Source organism: Hyalella azteca, unplaced genomic scaffold, assembly GCF_000764305.2.
Source record: "Hyalella azteca isolate HAZT.00-mixed unplaced genomic scaffold, Hazt_2.0.2 contig422, whole genome shotgun sequence".
Lineage (NCBI taxonomy): Eukaryota > Metazoa > Arthropoda > Malacostraca > Amphipoda > Hyalellidae > Hyalella > Hyalella azteca.
The window spans coordinates 414,981-432,750 of record NW_025930774.1 but is presented as its reverse complement, the minus strand read 5'-3'; the positions used below and the strand labels follow the sequence as shown (position 1 = coordinate 432,750).

General features: G+C 37.6%; 1 protein-coding gene across 1 annotated transcript; it reads right to left on the bottom strand.

Moving 5' to 3' along the window:
- Positions 1-297: 297 nt before the first annotated feature.
- On the bottom strand, positions 298-8,367 carry LOC108666719. Its single transcript, XM_018153635.2, has 7 exons — positions 7,087-8,367; positions 4,156-4,327; positions 3,650-3,740; positions 2,935-3,123; positions 2,145-2,314; positions 1,572-1,694; positions 298-864 (listed from the first exon to the last, which is right to left on the bottom strand). The coding sequence occupies exons 1-7, from the start codon at positions 8,318-8,320 to the stop codon at positions 765-767; spliced, it is 2,079 nt and encodes a 692-aa protein (XP_018009124.1). The 5' UTR covers positions 8,321-8,367; the 3' UTR covers positions 298-764.
- Between the last annotated feature and the right edge of the window lie 9,403 nt (positions 8,368-17,770).

Here is a 17,770-nt window from a genome sequence, read left to right as displayed (position 1 = left end):
CAAATTTTCAATATAATTCATTTGGAAATAATCATCCGAATTTTCCACGTCTCGGAAAAAATATATATTCACACAATGATTTTCTGTTGGCTCTGATAATTTTTGTTATTCTAAAACTAATGCATTTGCGACTTAAGAGATAAAAATGTTGATTGATTGATTGATGACGGTGGCAGGATGAAAATGCACCGAGTTGGCAGATTATTTAATTAAGCGATGGACTCAGCCGGTGTTGTGAAATACACGATTATAGTCTTTTATAGCTCCTTTTTATCTGTTTGATTCTCAATGAGGCAACTGAATACTTGAGTTCGATTTTTTTTCATACAATAGTTCATATTCATTATGTGATGGAACGTTGCATTAGAAAATGATTAGAATAACATCCTTTGAGTGCAGGTACTGATATTTTTATTCGTAATTTCATTACAATATTAGTATCATTGAAAGTTAAACTTGAGAGATATTTCATAGAAATTCTTTAAACACTAATACATCAGAGAATCAAACCTATTTGTATCGAAGAAGAAAATTATAATGCTGCAAAACAAGCAATTTTTGCGTCCGTTTATTAACAAATTACCTCTAATCTACGAACGAGCTGAAAGTCATGAGATTTAAAACATTTATTTATAAAATCATAGACTAATATTTCATCGTTGAATAACTTGAAATTCATTACATTTCTGTTGAAATCCACTAATAGCTATCATAAAGTGACAAATAACGATTGATTGATGTTGCGGCAGCGAGAGATTGGACCGTCACTCTGGCTTCTCGAAGTTGCGACGGATGATGGCTTTGGGCAACGCGTAATCTTTGAAGTCAACAAAATCAGCCATGAGGATGTTGCACCCACCTTCCCTATTAACCGTTAAAGAGATGAAATTAGACATAAGCCGATATAATTAATTTACAATTCAATGGTCTAATTATATACTCTTGGTATAATTTCAGGAATAATTATAACTTTCAACACTGATATATGTATCATGTGTACAGCAACCCCCAGAACCTGGTATTGAAAGATCGTGCATTCATAATTATTGGAGTTAATTGTCATATCGCTAAGAGAATAATTTTCTTGACACAGAATGAAATTAGATCAATGGCTATCTAACATGCATTTGCCGCACGACATTCACAAGTAGATTAGTAGATGGCAGTATAATGAATATGAACAAATTATCGTTAAATTTAGGAAATATTCCCGTTGCAATTTTCTTTGAAACATTCAAACTAATTTTGTACTTTTTAATCTAACATTTATTTTCCTCAGAGTAAATAACCCCAGAAATATATACAGTATTTCTTATCTTTAATCACTGGAAAAGTATATTTCATTCGATTTCTTCCCCTTTTCCTATTGAATGAAATGCCTGCATCCGATTTCTAACTCAAATCTGTCCAGATTGATCAGTCAGCCATCGTATCTAGGACATAAATCCCACTAAGACATAAGTCTGGATCAAAATAATATCTGGCTGCCACATGTCTGGGGCTAAGTACGATACTGCAGATGGTAGTCAAAACTCAAAAGGATCGATAATTTTAGGACACAATTTACTGACCTGTCAGCCAGGAGAGGAAGGTTCTTGAGGACCGCAGTGTTGGCTGGAATGGCCATCTTGGCTTCCAGAGTGCTGCACAAGTGGCGCAGCATAAACGATGACATGGACGGAGTTAAAACGCATCTGCAAGAAATAAAAGATTTTAAATTAATTAAAGAATAAATTAATTAAATTAAATTAAAGAATGCAGAATGCAGATTACAGAAAAAAATTTTCTGCAAGAAAGACCTAAATAAAGTTTCGTTGAAATTCGTAAATAGAAAAGGGTAACGCGTTCCACTGTTTTTATGAGAGTACGGGGAGGTGTACTTATAATAAATCACCAGGCAAAATAATCGGGCTACTCATTATAGATGCCAAATTAGCACAGAGGCCAGCAATCAATTAGAAAATTTCTTGGAGGGCGGACGAGCACCACATTATGCTCAGTCGAATCACGCGTACTTATTAGGCTCACATTGGACCAAAATTACTTGGTAACCCAATTAGCAGTAATTATTAAATTAGATATAAACAATAACTGGTCACCACTGAGCAAGGTAACCACGTCAGGACCGCAGATATGGCACTCACTGTGTGACATGAAATAAGCCAAGATTGCGGGCATCAAGAGCACGCGCCAAGAACTCAATCATTTCCTTGGCGTCGCTGGTGTGCGGCCACGGGTTGGGCATCATGTCTTTAGTCCATAAGAAGTTCTCGGGGAACTCGCTGACGTCGTCTGACCTGTAGAACACCAGCGCCTGCAACAGTAGTCAGCAAGACATGGGTTGTATTTACGACGTGACCTTGTTACGTGTTAACGTATTAGGATCAAATTCGAGTAGAACTACTATAGTGTCAATAGTAGGTCACGTAAGGCCAGCAAGCCTTTATGCCTCAGTTGTATACCAGATTCCACCAAATACAGTTCCCCAAACCTATAGTCTCATCTCTGCCCATCTTCCTCCTTAGCTAGCTTGGACTTTGAAGTCATACGACTAGCAAACGTAACAACCAAACGCGGGCAACTCCACCATGCAACAACACACATTACTCGACTGGTAAAAAATAACTTAATATAGCTTAATTAAGAATGTGACTATGCAGCTTTTAGGTTAAAAATAATTAGTGACATTTGAAGATATGAATTCTCTAGTGATAAGTTAAAATACTTAGTAGTGGTTCCATCTAACCAGATACCGATGGTCCGACAGTCTATGCGCAAAAACTAGGGCAATACTAGTTGACAGAAATTTTCCAAACTTAAGGGCTGTATGAAAAACTTAGAGAAAGTATTGAAAATTATATCTAAATTGCTGCAGAACGTTTATATATAGATGTGAAAATACTTAGACAATATTTAAATATATACGTTCTGAACCTGATATTGTTTTTTCTGAAGGAAGGCAAGGTTGAGGTTGTATGGGGGCATGACCGGGCACAGCGCCCCCTGGAACACCTGCTGGATGATGCCTACAAGGTCACGGTGTAGTTGAGGAGTCAGGTCGTACAGATGCTGGAAGTCCAGCAGCACAACCTCGCTCGAGTGCGAGAACAGGAACAATGATATCTGGACCGTAGAACTTATATCAGACATCTGACGTCTAATTAAGTCACTTAATTGAGTCGTGATTCTGTGTCATGATTCTATCTGGACCGTAGAACTTATATCAGACATCTGCCGTCTAATTAAGTCACTAGAGTCATGACATCTTTAAGATTCTTGCTATTCTTTTCAGAACTTCGTTTTCATCCTCTGTTCTGGCCTACTGTACTTTTAAATGCAGTTATGGAAAATTGGATAATAAAACTATTATGCAAGTAGGACTGGGTGCTAGAATTGAATGAAAAATCCATGTCTATGAAATCAGCGAAGTACTCATGAGGTACTTTTGGAAATTAAATGAGTTAAGTACCCATGTATGTAAACTATTCATTATACTTTATCATACTGAAACGAAACAATTTTTTTTGTGACAAATATGGACATGTACAATGCAGGGGGAATTTTGAGATTTAAGAATATTTCTACAGACTATACTGTAAATTTGAAAGTTTGCACATTGACTTTGCTTGCAATATAATTTAATGCTTACTTCTTCCAGTATGAGCTGGATGTCGTCCCCGTACAGTCCGTGCACGAAGTGTAGGCGACCGTTCAGCTCCGCCACACGCAGGTCAAAATACCTGCCGTGATATCACTAAATATCATTAAAGTAATTTCTTTCAGTGTCTTGATTCGTTAAACAATAGTTAACTTATTATTTTCCATGTCATTTTTCCTGGTCTCGAGCGTAATTTGAAGATGAATAACCTGATTACACTTCTTTGTAATCTAAACCGTAAAGTTGCACACAATAAACTGAATTTAATAACAAGTAACAAATTTATTCAAACAAGTATAAATCAAAATAACCCCTATGGATGAAAGTTAATTTAATTATCATCATTACCTACCAAATAAAGCGGACAATCTTGAAGATATATTAGCCCCAAGTTAGTGAGCAAGATTCGCGACTCATGGCCTATTTCTCCATGAGCCTATTTCTTGGGCCATGTGCCTATTTCTTCAACGCCGACACTTCTATTCTTCTATTCCAACCTGACACCGTTGGTGAGCTGTTCGGTGAGGGTAGCCCGCTGGGTGACGCTCCACCTGAGGAAGGCAGGCTGGGCGATGCAAGGGCAAGCTCTGCCCAGACGACGCACGCCCGGCGATACGTCCGGACCCATCTCGCCCCCCGTCAGGCTAGCGGTGCACGAGTCGTGGCTGCCTGGTGTGGGAAATGTCATGAAATTTTACATTTTATATTGTTGGAGTAAATAATAGAGATAACCGATTTGCATATTTGGAACTCTATGATGTTTAGTGTTAAAAGAGGAACAAGTGATACTAGCTTTATATGCGCGGATCACGTCAATCTTAGTATAGTAGTATAGTAGTATAGTATAGTATCTTCGGCATTAAATAAATAGGCCTGGATAGGCCTGTCGCCGATTCTTGTACTTTTCTTGACTAGACTGGCCTTACGGACGGAAGATACTTGCGATCAGATTGATAGTACTCTACTTCAAACGGTATAGATGCGTGAAACATTCATCTCGAGAAAATTATCTGATTTTAATAAGAGCGTTTCCATAATTTGCACATTTTTGAATTTATAGATTAATAAAAGATTTCTGCATTAAATGGGCGATTAAGATATTTTTATTATTTTTCTTCGTGAAAAATTCGTAGACGATCAAGTTTAGAAACTTATGAGATACTATAATGAATATGTATCAACGTTTCAGGTCTCAGGCATATAATTGGAAGATTTGAAACACTGAAAAAAATTAACGTAATTAAATTAAACATTCATCCCAACCCGTAGATTTTCAGGTTCAAAGCCTAATCAATAACATTCCCTCGAAAGAAGCCTCTAAAAATATTTGTTACGCTAACAGTAAAAATTTTCAAATACAGTTCCCGAATGATCTTAAAAGCGTAGTTCGTGCGCTCCAAAAAGAAATGCAATCAGAAGATCTTAATGGCTAAATAGCGGCTGACTTTGTCTCCATTTAAGAGGCAAATGGCCGTCATACATGTCATGGCTGCTGTAGTACTTAACAGATCGGACTGTTGGAACTGCGGATATAGCGTGACCTGCCATGCAGCGTGTGTTTGTGGGGAGTTGCTTAGCAGCGATCAGAACCTTCAAACGCCGCAGTGAAGGTCGAGCTACAAAACTTTTATCGAATATATCGAGTGTGCATCAATATTGGCCATTATATTAATCAATGTTGGATAATAGTACGCAATGGAATACAAAATTGTCTATTACCAGTAATGGTACAATTAAGACGTCAGAGTAAAGGGAAAGCCACTAAATTGTTATCGAAGTTATCGAGTGTAAATCAATATTGGCCTTTATATTGCTATCATTTGGTGATAGTATGGAATAAAATAATAATTTTTCTATTATATTAGTTATAACTACGTATAAAAGCTACATATTGAGCGCGTAAAAGAAACAGTGACGTTAATTTTTAAAACAGTTATTATCGAAATTCAATTTGTCGACTTCCATGCAAACTGTAAATCGTGTATTCGAATTTTATGTTTTGTGAACTAGTCAATTGAAGTTACTTCTCCGATAATGGCATTTTTTCTTGATGCATGATCGGTTAATAATATATGGACCATTCCAATATTTTATCTGCAGGACCGCCTTAGTGAAATACGATTTACTTCGCTTGTGATTGTCTTCTAGGCGCATAGAATCAATGTATTTCTTATAAATATTAGAGTGAGAGAGAGGACAAGGTCTTCGACCTTGTGATTGTATGGGAGCGGCAAACATTTCTTCACAGTAAATAATATCTGACACAAAACCCTGCTCCACCGTTCAGTTTTTATCTGGGATATACTGGAAGCTCACGCATGCATGGCAAGGTGACACTAAATACTGCAACTCACGAATGCTGAAATATATATCCTAAATATACTAGGTAATTAATTTTAATGATAAGCAAACTCGTAAACACTCGAGTGCCCCTATTTTACGCAATCAAAAGCATACATAAATTATAATGTCTACTAATGCAGAGTATTTTGGACAGGAGATTGAAAACGGAGCCTTAATCTTGTCCATCTATACTGCGTCTCTGATTACGATGCTCAACTTTATTCCGTTGGAAAAAGCTGCACTCATTTTTGGACATCTCAAGAAGCTTTCTTTTGACCTTGAGTGAGCGAGTATCGAGTGCCCGGTGACCAATGATTGCTACGCAAACCCTCCGCTGATCGCTTATTATCAACAGAAAAGATTGGCCCATTGATCCGTATTCGTGTACGATGTCTCCATTTACTTCACGCACAATTGACTACAATTGTTAGGCCATTGCTGCTAAGCACAACTGTTGATAATTTACCCGAAAGTAAATCACAAGGTCATTGAATTAATTTTTTAGAAATGCGCTTATAGGTTATATACAAATTGTTTATTATGAACCAAATGATTTGTCCAAAACTCCCTAGGGTGGAATTCTATTACAGGAAGCAAAAAGTAATGAATAGAAAATAAGGATGGACAAATGTTCGGCCTTCATAAGGCAATGAGTGAAATGAAAAAATTACATAGCCTATAAATTCAGTAAATAATTTAACTCTTCTCGGTTTGCATAGGCACAATTGCACTTAAACTCAGTACCACAATTACGTTGTGGAATTAGGCAGCCTGAGTAAAAGTTAAAGTGAAGAGATGGCATAAAAAGCTCTCTGTTTAAGCAGAAATCATGATAAGTGGTGCTTACAATCAATCATTCTTCGTTAATGAACCATATTATACGGACGCAAAAAAAAATTAATATTCTTGTGCAATTTTTGAGGCAGCAAAGTTTTCCTATATCTAAATGCATTGAAACTATGCCATTCTCCTAGGTTAACCAAACCTACACTATTCACTATTGTGAATAAAGTGTCCCTGATCACATCAATGCTTGAAAACCTTTATGATATAATATAAACAAATAGAATCAACATGCACTCTACCTGGGATGAAGAGGTGTTGCAGAGGAGCTTGCTTGACATGGTCCGGCAACTGCCCCATCCAGCTAGCTCTGTCCACACTTCCTAACTCATCATCAACAGCTGGTCGATCCAAAGGTGCGGTCATAAATTCGTCTTCCATTCTCAATTGTTCGAGATCAAGATCCGTATCTTTTATTTCTTGGAGCTGCATTTGTACAAGAGATGCCGATGTTATTTTTCTTATGAAATCATCCGATTTTTCGTGTCTCAAATCTTCAACCTGTAAAGGTATAGGCTCGTGTTCTTCTCTGGATACATCAGATGCAATTTTAGATCTCGATCCCAGTTTTGTGAAAATTGACGAAAACGCACTTTTAGTTTCAGGTTGATTGGCTTTCATAGAGACTTCTTTCTTCTTTTCGATTATCCCAAAAGCTTTTCGCAATCTCATTTCAGATGTATCATTAGAAGTATCTATTACATTTTCCAGGGTCTGTGGTATGAATCTCGGCCGACCGCAGCGTACACTGCTTTGTCTTCCGTTTAGCGATGAGACTGTTGACGACAAAAGGATACTTTCTGAGCTACTTTTTGCCAGGGATGAATGGATAATTCTATTATCGTTTGGGACAGATGCGAGACTATTATTTCTTCTGATAATTCTGATGGAGTTCATCAAATGGATCTTTGAAATTTTGTCCCTGAATTTACTTCGTATAAATAGAGGACTATGATGTGAAATACCGAAACCTGGTGAGTTTAAAGTTTCCACAACAGTTTCTTCTCCAGAAAAAACTTTCGACGAGTCCAATAACTCTGGGATAATATTTTCTCCTCCATTAGAAATTTCGTCGAGGCCGGACATTTTGTTTTCTTTCACACTAAAAATTTGTTTCATTGAATCACGTCCTGAGATTGCGGGCATTTGACTTTGGACTTTATTGAATGCACTTTGCTTGTAGGTTTCTTCAGAGCCGCTAAAGTTAAGCACTTTTTCGATGAAAGTTGAGTTGTTGAGTTCAGAGCTGCGTTTGCCGGTGCTGGATCTGCTTTTGGAAGCAGAGTGTGCGTCAAGTATCCTTGATACGTCCCAGCTCTGTGAGAGACGTAAAACGTCGCTGATCGGAGAGCGGATTGACCTCTGCTCTGTTGGTTGTTGTTGAACTTGGTTCTTGAACTCTCGACGTTGATCTGACGTCTGCTTCTCTACAGGCTGCTGCATGTTGTACTTTTCATACGTGAACCACTCACTCATCGCCTCAAAACTTTTATATACTTGTAATAATACTCATACCTTTTTCATTGATTCTGATATCCCAAGTAACCCTCAGTGGGAAAAAAATATATATTTTTTGTTATCACACTTCGTGTGATTTGATATCATGTCTCTTTTATTAGAATAAATTTACGGTAAAAACATACTCAGAACATTACGTTGTTTGAGGAGCATAAATAACGTTTAAAGTGAAGACCATGTGTTTCGTAGTGGCGCCTCAAACATGTGCGTGAGACCATGCTAGTGGCTGATTAATATTTGATAAATCAGCATGGCCTCATTCAATTTTAATTATCTAAAATTTAGTTTTGTTACGTTAAATTATATCACGTTTTATTTAAATAGGCAAATCAACCGCTGACTGAGGTTAGTGAAGAGATTAAGGTTAGCGCGCTATTACGCGGGCGTCCAACAACTTTCGGTGAGTTGAGCGAAATGGACAAAGGTCTGCAAACAAATAATTGACAAAAAATTTAAATGACTCACATGCCACCTACTAACTGGAGGACCAAAGAATCATATGCGGGAGGCCCACAACGAGACCATCACCCGTGCCACGTTGGACGCCTGCACCAGCATCGTCATGCGGTGCCCCGACACTACGAGACTGTCGATAGCAGAGGCTCTCATCATTAAGAATGAGTCTCCAGCTATCAATTTGCAAACCGCCAGATTTTTCCGGACGTTGAAATTGTTTACGGAGTAATTTTAGTTTTTGATTTCGAACCGTATCTACGCTACCTTTTGAATGTACTTAAGTCATTTTCAAATTTCAAGTGTTGTAAAACTCTTCTCCTACTTGAGAATGAATACTGAATACTCGAAACGTTGTATGCCAGTAAAATGTCATTTGGTAACATGCTTTTCGATTTCCCAACACCAGCAAGAAATTTTGTTCGGTTTATTAAAAAAAATAAGAAATTTGTTAACAAAAAGCATGCAGGTGTCTTCAATAAAACCTGCATAAATGAAAGCTTCTGCCTAACTACACTAATAATGATGATGAGTTCCGAACATTTTTTCGCGCAAAATAATATCAAATTACAGGAGCTATCGGCATTCAAAAAACGAAAAGAAGGAAAAACATTCCGCGCAAAAACATTTTGCGAAGCAAGGAGAAAATCTTTCAAAGGAAATTGTTAGGTGTTCATTGATGGTTGTCGACGGAAATCTACGGAAGTTGACCTCATTATTTAAGTATCTCCTATTATCTGAAGCTATTGTGCATTAATTAAATGAATATGAATAAATTGCATTCATTTTGAGTTAAAATTGGTGAATCAATTGGCGGAATTTTTTATTAATTGACGTAAACAAATGTTTGCCCGAAAAATTCAGTGGGTTGAAAATGAATCGAAAAAAAATCATACGATGAAAGTATCATGATGCATTACTGAAGCAATTGTTCCGCTGATGATATTTCATTGACCTCGGTCCTGGCTGTCCGTTTGACCTTAGTCGAATCAAACTAAACTCACCGAGGAAAACTACCCTAAGGAGATAATCCAAAGACGTGTTAACACGTGAGCAATTCTCATTCGTTTTTAAATGAATATCTATAAAAGTTTCGGATAAATTAACCTTTAATGCCACCCAAATATCATTCCTTAATTTATAGAAGAATCGGCGTTTTAACGAAATGCTCGTGATACTGTAGTTATGAGCGAGGAGTAGAGGTGAGGGCAAACTTCCACATTCAACACGCAGAGCACGACTGCCCGGTAACCTAGTCGTAGTCACCTCGTGGCTCGTAAACGTTGTAAAGCTGGCAACGGATATCTTAACATTATTGATCCAGTATAAGTGATTTTCCAGTAAATATTGTTAATTTCTAACAGCGGAGTTAATTTATAATCTGGATGATCACGCGTAGCTACTAATTAGTTTTAAGGTTAAAAAGGTCTGCAACTCCAGTCAATTTGTTGCAAATATTGTAATCCAAGTAAACTCTCTTGGGTCCGTCGAATATTATAAGGTTATTCATTGCGAAAATTAACTGTTCAGCATATTTCAGCGTAGGTATCATCCGTCATCAATTCAATAAAATAAATGTTATGTTTGCATAATTCAAAGTATACCCTGCATGAAACGAAAAATTTTCTTTCATAAAAAATATTTTAGGGGATAGACTCCGTTAAATTCAAATTTGATTCCTCCTGCAGTATAAATTATTATTAAATAAACAATAATTGTGTAATTGATAACTTGGAGACAATACTTGCTAAAAAATTGCTGGTGAATTTCCAACGACACTAAAATTATGTTCGAATGTAGGCTCAATAGATTACCTGTCTAGTCTGCATAAATGCCAATGGATTCAGTTACACTTTTTTTCTCAAATTAATTCATTACTAAATTTAATTTCCTTACGATAAAGTGTCTTAAAAAGTCTTTCTTATCAATTTTTTTCAATGCAAATTTTATTTGTCAAGAGTTCTGCTAAGTACTTCCTGAAGTTGAATTTAACTTCAGTTGCACCTAGCGTACCTCTGCTTCCAACGTCCGCCGATTCCTAAATCTCATGACACTATGCAACATATCGATTACAACTCAGAATTCCCATTTGAGTCCGTCATACCTGATCGTTGTGCGAGTGCCAGCATCAGAATGGGTGATGTTCGGGGAGTAGCGGGAGTGAGGGGATAGCAAAGACGATTGGAGAATAACAAGACGGACGTGTGTGGGAACGAAGGAGGTATGAAACGAAAAGCGTCCATGCGAAAAACGAACCTCCTTATTTGCGTGAATCGTTGACATAAGATATACATAAGAAAAAACTAATCTAAGCTACGCGTAAAATGATTGTCCATGTAATATCAAGTTACACATGAGCAGTGACTAGACTACCAGAGTAGCTTACTTATTGTTGATTTCCACCTGCAGTCTCACCTGTGCGCAGTTGGGCGGGCATGGTTGAACTAATATACAGTTGGGTGTCTCCAAATTCAATTTCCTATTCAATGACACGAGCTTACAACTGGCACAGCATGATAGGTAGCGACTATCGTTCGATGTCACACATTAATTACTTACTTACATACGGTGATTCCGGCAGACAAGAAGATAAAAGGACGAGTTTCATAAAGATAATTACGTTTTATCTCAATATTGATCGGGGAGAGTTTTCTCAGATCATACAGTTATTTTTAAAGTTACTTTACTTTTGCTTCTATTGTCACCGCTTTGGTTAGGCTTTCAAAAACGATTAAGATCTTGGAACGTTGAAACTAGAGATTAAACTTAAAGAATGTCAGTTTACTGGTACCTAATTTACTCGTCTTTCAACACTAGAGAGACGCAATTAATTTGTTTCAAATCAGCACCTTGGCAAATGGGCGGTAATAACAAAATAATCGCGCATAAACTATTTCTATGCCTCTGGCTCACAGAAAAGGAAATTGGATCCCCGTCGCTATTTCGAAACTAAGTGGTAAATGGTCGGCAATAGTTATCCGTGATAGCAGCCAGCGCCATTCCATACTGTAATCACTTGATTCGGTAACACATAAGTAATCACACATAAGTGATTACTTATGTGTCATTCGGTTGACACATAAGTAATCACTTGATTCGGTAAACACATGATTTCAAGGTGAAGGTATATCGTGATGATAGCTAAAGCATAGTGCGTTAAATTTCACAAGTGGAAGATGCCGTCACAGGGAGTTTTAAAGCGTTATAAGGGTGGAAGGATCTGTCACCAATAGCTAGAAGAGGAGAATACCAATGTGAAGAATGTACCAGGAGAGATGGAGAAACAGCCTTGGGATGAACCGAAATTGGACTCAAGCTGGGGATGAGATGAAGTAGGAGCAAGGTGACGTAATCGATGATGTGCCGCGAATATTTTCAGTGACGTCATACGATGATGAAGGTCACGTGACGATGGAGCGCCGGCGACTGGAGACGAGTGCCGTTCCGAGCGATGACATAACGGGCAGGAAGAAGACGTTCAACTCAAATTTACGCATTTAATATACGTTAACACTCATTAAAATTTCGTTTATTAGATGTAAATATATCACATGGACATAGTAACATACATGACGATAATGTCATGAATATTAGATGTCACGATTACGCATGCGGCGCGCATACAGTTGAGTGCGGGAGGTGTCTTCTCGCAAACGAGCGCAATGTAAACATTAATTAACATACCGCTATCTTTCCAAACTTGTTGTCCCTTCCCATAAATTTAGACGACGATGTAAAAATTTCTATAAATATTGAATTACAAATGAGCCCTCTTGTAATGTAATCAAAGTTTGTATGTATATGATAGTAATTATCAACTGATCGCGATAGAAGTTCAACTGATTCTAAATAATGAAATGATAATTTCACCAGGGCTGCGTACAAATATTGGACTTTAGTGGCTACAAAGAGCGACTTATTAATAAGTTCTTTGATGCTTTTGCGTTCTACGAGGCTTTTAATGGATCGATTGCTCATATTTTACGTCTTTAATTAGCCGGAGAAATTTATATGCTAATCGTCAAAAGGAACCACTGAGTTGCAGCTTCGAGTCTCTACTTATGCAGTCGCGAAAGTACAAGTTCAACAGTTCCCTAAGATGTGTTCTAACAATAAAAAAATTCAAGAAGAAGAAGAGAAATCTTTACTGCCATTTCACTTTCTTTGTGATACATTGAGAGGCAGTCGAGACTCGCGCGTTAGGCACTTTTTCCTATTCGAGACGAGACAAGAAGCTGTCACGATTAACGATAAAAATCGCTAGAATTTTCGAATATTTAAGACATGCATCGTTCCGCTTCGTTTCGTGTTAAATTCATACGTCTCGTGTTGTTCTATAGCATCCGGGACACAAGTTCTAAAATACGGGAACAACCTACTGTCCCGATTCATAGCTTTATTTCAGGAACTTTTCCCCCCTTCTTCGTTGTTTGTTTTCTGGGGAATTTCTCGTCTCGTCCCGATGTCCCAGTTAATTTCGGGAAAATTATTCTGGGTCGCGGTAGCCTACTTAGCCTAGGAGGCCCCCACCGACGAAGGCATATGTGCGGCGCAAAATCATACCGATCGTAAATTCTTATATACACGACGGACATCTGTTTCATTCTTAGCTTCTGACGTTATGGAAAACTAATTACCGATCAATTACACGGTCTGCTCCCAAGCAGGATAACTAACAGATAATAACTGCATTACAGATGCCACTTCCACACCATCCAGAGTTCATATGAAACCTGTCAGAAGTAGATATAAGGTTCGGTTACATGATCATAATATAACTTACGAGCATTGCAAAACTTAACTATCGCCAAAACAGGTGTCGATGATGTATTTGGAGTTTAATGATGTAGACTGGTGCCTGAACTTTTCAAGGTCACTCCAGCGTACAGCGCATACGCTACGATGCCTTCGAGACGGAGGTACGCAGTCGATCAGAGCTGAGAGCTCAGTGCTGAGTTGACCTTCGCGATGTGTGGTAGTGGGACTTGGAACTAAGAAGTCGAGACGCCTAAAATTTCGGGATAGTTTTTTTGTTGCAATTTATTGTTTGGTTCAAGTAAAGTTTATGCAGAAATATTGACGTACTCTGATTATTACTCTAATCAGGAATTAAATTTTTTATGTGCTCTCAAACGTTAATTAGTCATAAACTAAATGTTCGTTCACAAGAGAAGCAGGATCATCAGCTACAGCGTACAAGGATTATTGCACAAAGGGTCTTCAGCGTTGTGATTTGGACACTATACCAGTGGAAGTGTAATAACTCCACTAAAAAGTAAGCCCAGTGAATAATGCGTTTAATTTTAAAGCTGGCTGGCTTGTTAAAGGGAATGTTTTATTCCAACAAGACAGGATTAATGAAACTGAGATTATTGGATGCATATCTCGAAACTTTTACTGTAATCAGTGTTCAGCTAGGCCTACGGTGCGTTGTTTTTTATAAGACTTAATAAAATTGTTCTTGGTTACGAATGTTTTTATGTATTTTTGTGAATTCATAGTATCTCGCTTACTTGCTGGTTAGTTAAGGATTAGGGACAACGATAATAGATTAATAAATTAATAACACTAATTATTTAAATGGTTGCACTCCAGCTCAAGTAAGGCTTTCGTGTAATAATTGTTGGTTCGTTATTGCATATTTAGTTAGGTGGTAATTAATTAATTAATTAATTAGGAACTTAATTTTTGATCCAGACATATCCGTAATGAACCAGAATATGTATTATAAACAGATGATTTGATAGGCAGTCGACAATGAACAAGAAGTATGTTCGACAATGAACAAGAAGTATGTTCGCATTATGTCGCACATATCATAGTTCAGAGCAGTTGCCTGTGCGGTCCACGATGCTGTCACTGATGCAAATAGCACTGACGCTGCCAGCTGTACCAACACCTCACCTAACTTCTTCTCTACCTCCTAATCTTCAACTGTACATCTTAACTCTTCTACTGCACCCTCAACTCTTCTACTTTTCTCTCAACTCTTCTTCTATACCTTTAACTCTTCTATGGTACCCATAATTCTTCTATGGTACCATAATTCTTCTATGGTACCCATAATTCTTCTATGGTGCCATAATTCTTTTATGGTACCCATAACTCTTCTATGGTACCCATAACTCTTCTATGGTACCCATAACTCTTCTATGGTACCCATAAACTCTTCTATGGTACCCATAACTCTTCTATGGTACCCATAATTCTTCTATGGTACCATAATTCTTCTATGGTACCCATAACTCTTCTATGGTACCATAACTTCTGTGGTCCCCATAACTCTTCCAATGTATCCTGATTAAGTCTAAATTGGGGAAATTTATTTTCGATCTTTCTCTTTCGAGGAAAATCGATAGATTTATTTGTCAGGTTTCGGCCGCAGTGGCTGTAATGGCACGCAAAGTTCTTCAATCTAGCAATAACGAATGATTACAGTAGGGAAAATAACGACACATGGATAGATTCAACACGAACTATATTATGAAAGTCCATGACAGACCTAAGGACAGAAATTGAGCACTGCACAAACTGTTCTACAGTTCCCCTAACGTTTCAACCATTTCCCTGCAAACGTGTAATGCTTCATCGTACTGCACGACAAATCTTCATAACTCTTCTTCTTTCCCTCTGCTTCTATTAGGTGTTAAACTTTTCTATTATTTCATCGCAAGCCCTTTACTCTAACGCTAATTTCCCTACTTCTTCACCTGTATGTGTACGCTTAACTCTTCCATTGTACCCCTAGCTCTTCATCTGTATATATGTGCGCTTAACTCTTCCATTGTACCCCTTGGTTTTCACTTGTATATGTGCGCTTAACTCTTCCATAATTGCATCCCTAGCTCTTCTTTAATACTCATGATGTATTTGTTCAAACTATCATAGCAATTATTCCTCATCATTCTTACTTCATTGTTCGTTCTTTGCCTTGTATTTCAATAATTCCCTTAAATCTCGACTGCCTCTCTAATAATTCACGTGCATGCACTGCAGGATCACCTCCAGTTCACTCAGGCTGAGAGCTGCAGTGTTGTTTGAACCCAAACAATTCCAGTGTCTTTTCGCATCACACTGAAGAGAGCGTGATAGTTTTAAAGAGTTTGTAAACTAAGACTAATTCCTCATTCCACTGCAGTAACGCAGCAGATCGAGTAGCGAGTTTGTGAGCATCTGATCGAGTTATTGAAGCCTGACGCTCTTATCTTCCCGGCACACAGCATATGGCGCTACTATGGGTTGTCTCGTTAGCCGTCATCCTCAATGAGTTGAAATTTGTTTATTGATATTTGAAGGACTTCCCTTTAGAGTTGCATCAAATATACAATATTGTGCTTTGCTCTTTACGAATATCTCAAATGTAAGGATTTGGAAACAGCGATTTCCTGCGGAAGAGAGAGGCGATTATTTTGAACGATTTGATTGGAATAAATCTTCATTTTTTTCTGTTTAAATTTCTCAAAATTGTTATAACAATGCGTTTAATACATCCTCGGTGTGTAATCAATTCTAAAACTAAAACATCACACTTTTCTCCTGATTCGATTATTTTCAACAATACGTATAATACATGCATCTCCACTCACAAGGGGTCTCGTCTTAATGAGAACGGTAAATAACTAGGAATACTGGGTGACAATTTCACTCAAACTATATTTTATTGCGTAAAATTTAGTCAAACATTGAACCTTTTCATAGGATAAAACTTGTTTAGATTCTTATTTTGTGAACAGAAATTTAATCTTTAACGTTTTTATTGATTAGTAAATTTTTTCGTGATACACTTCTAAGTAAATTGTTTTCTATTCATCGGCGTACAAGTCAATAACATCGTTCTTAAAAACAATTTATGCATAGAAAATTTTTTATAAAAGCATTATTCTTTTTTCAGTGCTCCTCAACCCAACGATCTGATTGATCTTTCTGGTGTTTTCCGTTCGGAGGCTTTCAAGCATTTCCAGTGCTTTGATGGAACTTGTCTAAGTCTCTTTGCCATGTTCCGAACGTCGTGTTCGAAGGTGTTTCAGTTCGTTTATTAAGCCGTATGAATGAACCGTTTTTCACCGTGCCTTTGACAGTCTATTTCGACAACCGTATTTTCAGGCTTTCTTTTTCAGCCGGCTTTCCTGTCTGCTTCGTTTCGCAATGTATAATCTTCCGTTCTGTTTGCTTGGCTGTATTTCTATTCTCTTCCTTGCCCGAACTTCCAGTTCGTTTGACATGTCGTTCTTGCGCCCGTGTTCCGAGGAATGTCTTCTGGACTTCAGTCAGCACCTCCGATAAGAAGCTTTTGTTTCTGAACGGTGCTCCCCAAGTGGCGGATTGATTTTACAATAACGCAACCTCTGATGGTTATATAGTCAGTCGTCAGATCAATTCAGCACCATTTTTGTTTGCTAATGCTAAAAGCTGTTTTGCGTGGGTTGACTAGTCATTTTGATTTCAAAATACACTATTAAAAATACCTTAGTAGAAAATGTGGCTTCATCTCGAAGTTGCTTTCGCGTGGCTCCAATATTGCGCGAGAATTCGGAGAGATCTGGACCAATTTTTTCTTATGACTTAGATCTGTATAAATTAAATGCTTAGTGTGGATTAAAATTACCGATATTACCTGTGTATACATTTTCCAGAAAAATGTCCTGCCAGTTATGTTTGAGATGTTCGATGCTATATGGTTGATATTGGCTGTAAACCACAAGGGCTGTTTGCTGTCCAAAATCAACCTTCTTGCATCCACTCTCTGCTCGCGTCAAGCCTCTTATGCCGCAGAATCGAACACTCCAACAACATTTCAACTCCCGGGGGTTTATAGACGGTGTAAAGACGCTCGAGTTTTACTTTACAACGAAATTTGTAGCGGAATTCTTATTCGTATCTCGGAACATTTTGAGGAAAGTTTTTTTTTTTTTTGTACCAATCGTTTATATTCATGAAACCGCTGTGACGACTATC

Excerpts from the sequence above, each read along its gene's own strand:
- LOC108666719 (XM_018153635.2), bottom strand. The coding sequence starts at position 8,320 with ATGAGTGAGTGGTTCACGTATGAAAAGTACAACATGCAGCAGCCTGTA. Across the intron at positions 4,328-7,086 it reads GCAACACCTCTTCATCCCAG|GCAGCCACGACTCGTGCACC; the intron begins GTAGAGTGCATG and ends TTCCCACACCAG. Across the intron at positions 1,695-2,144 it reads GGCTTATTTCATGTCACACA|ATGCGTTTTAACTCCGTCCA; the intron begins GTGAGTGCCATA and ends TATTTCTTGCAG.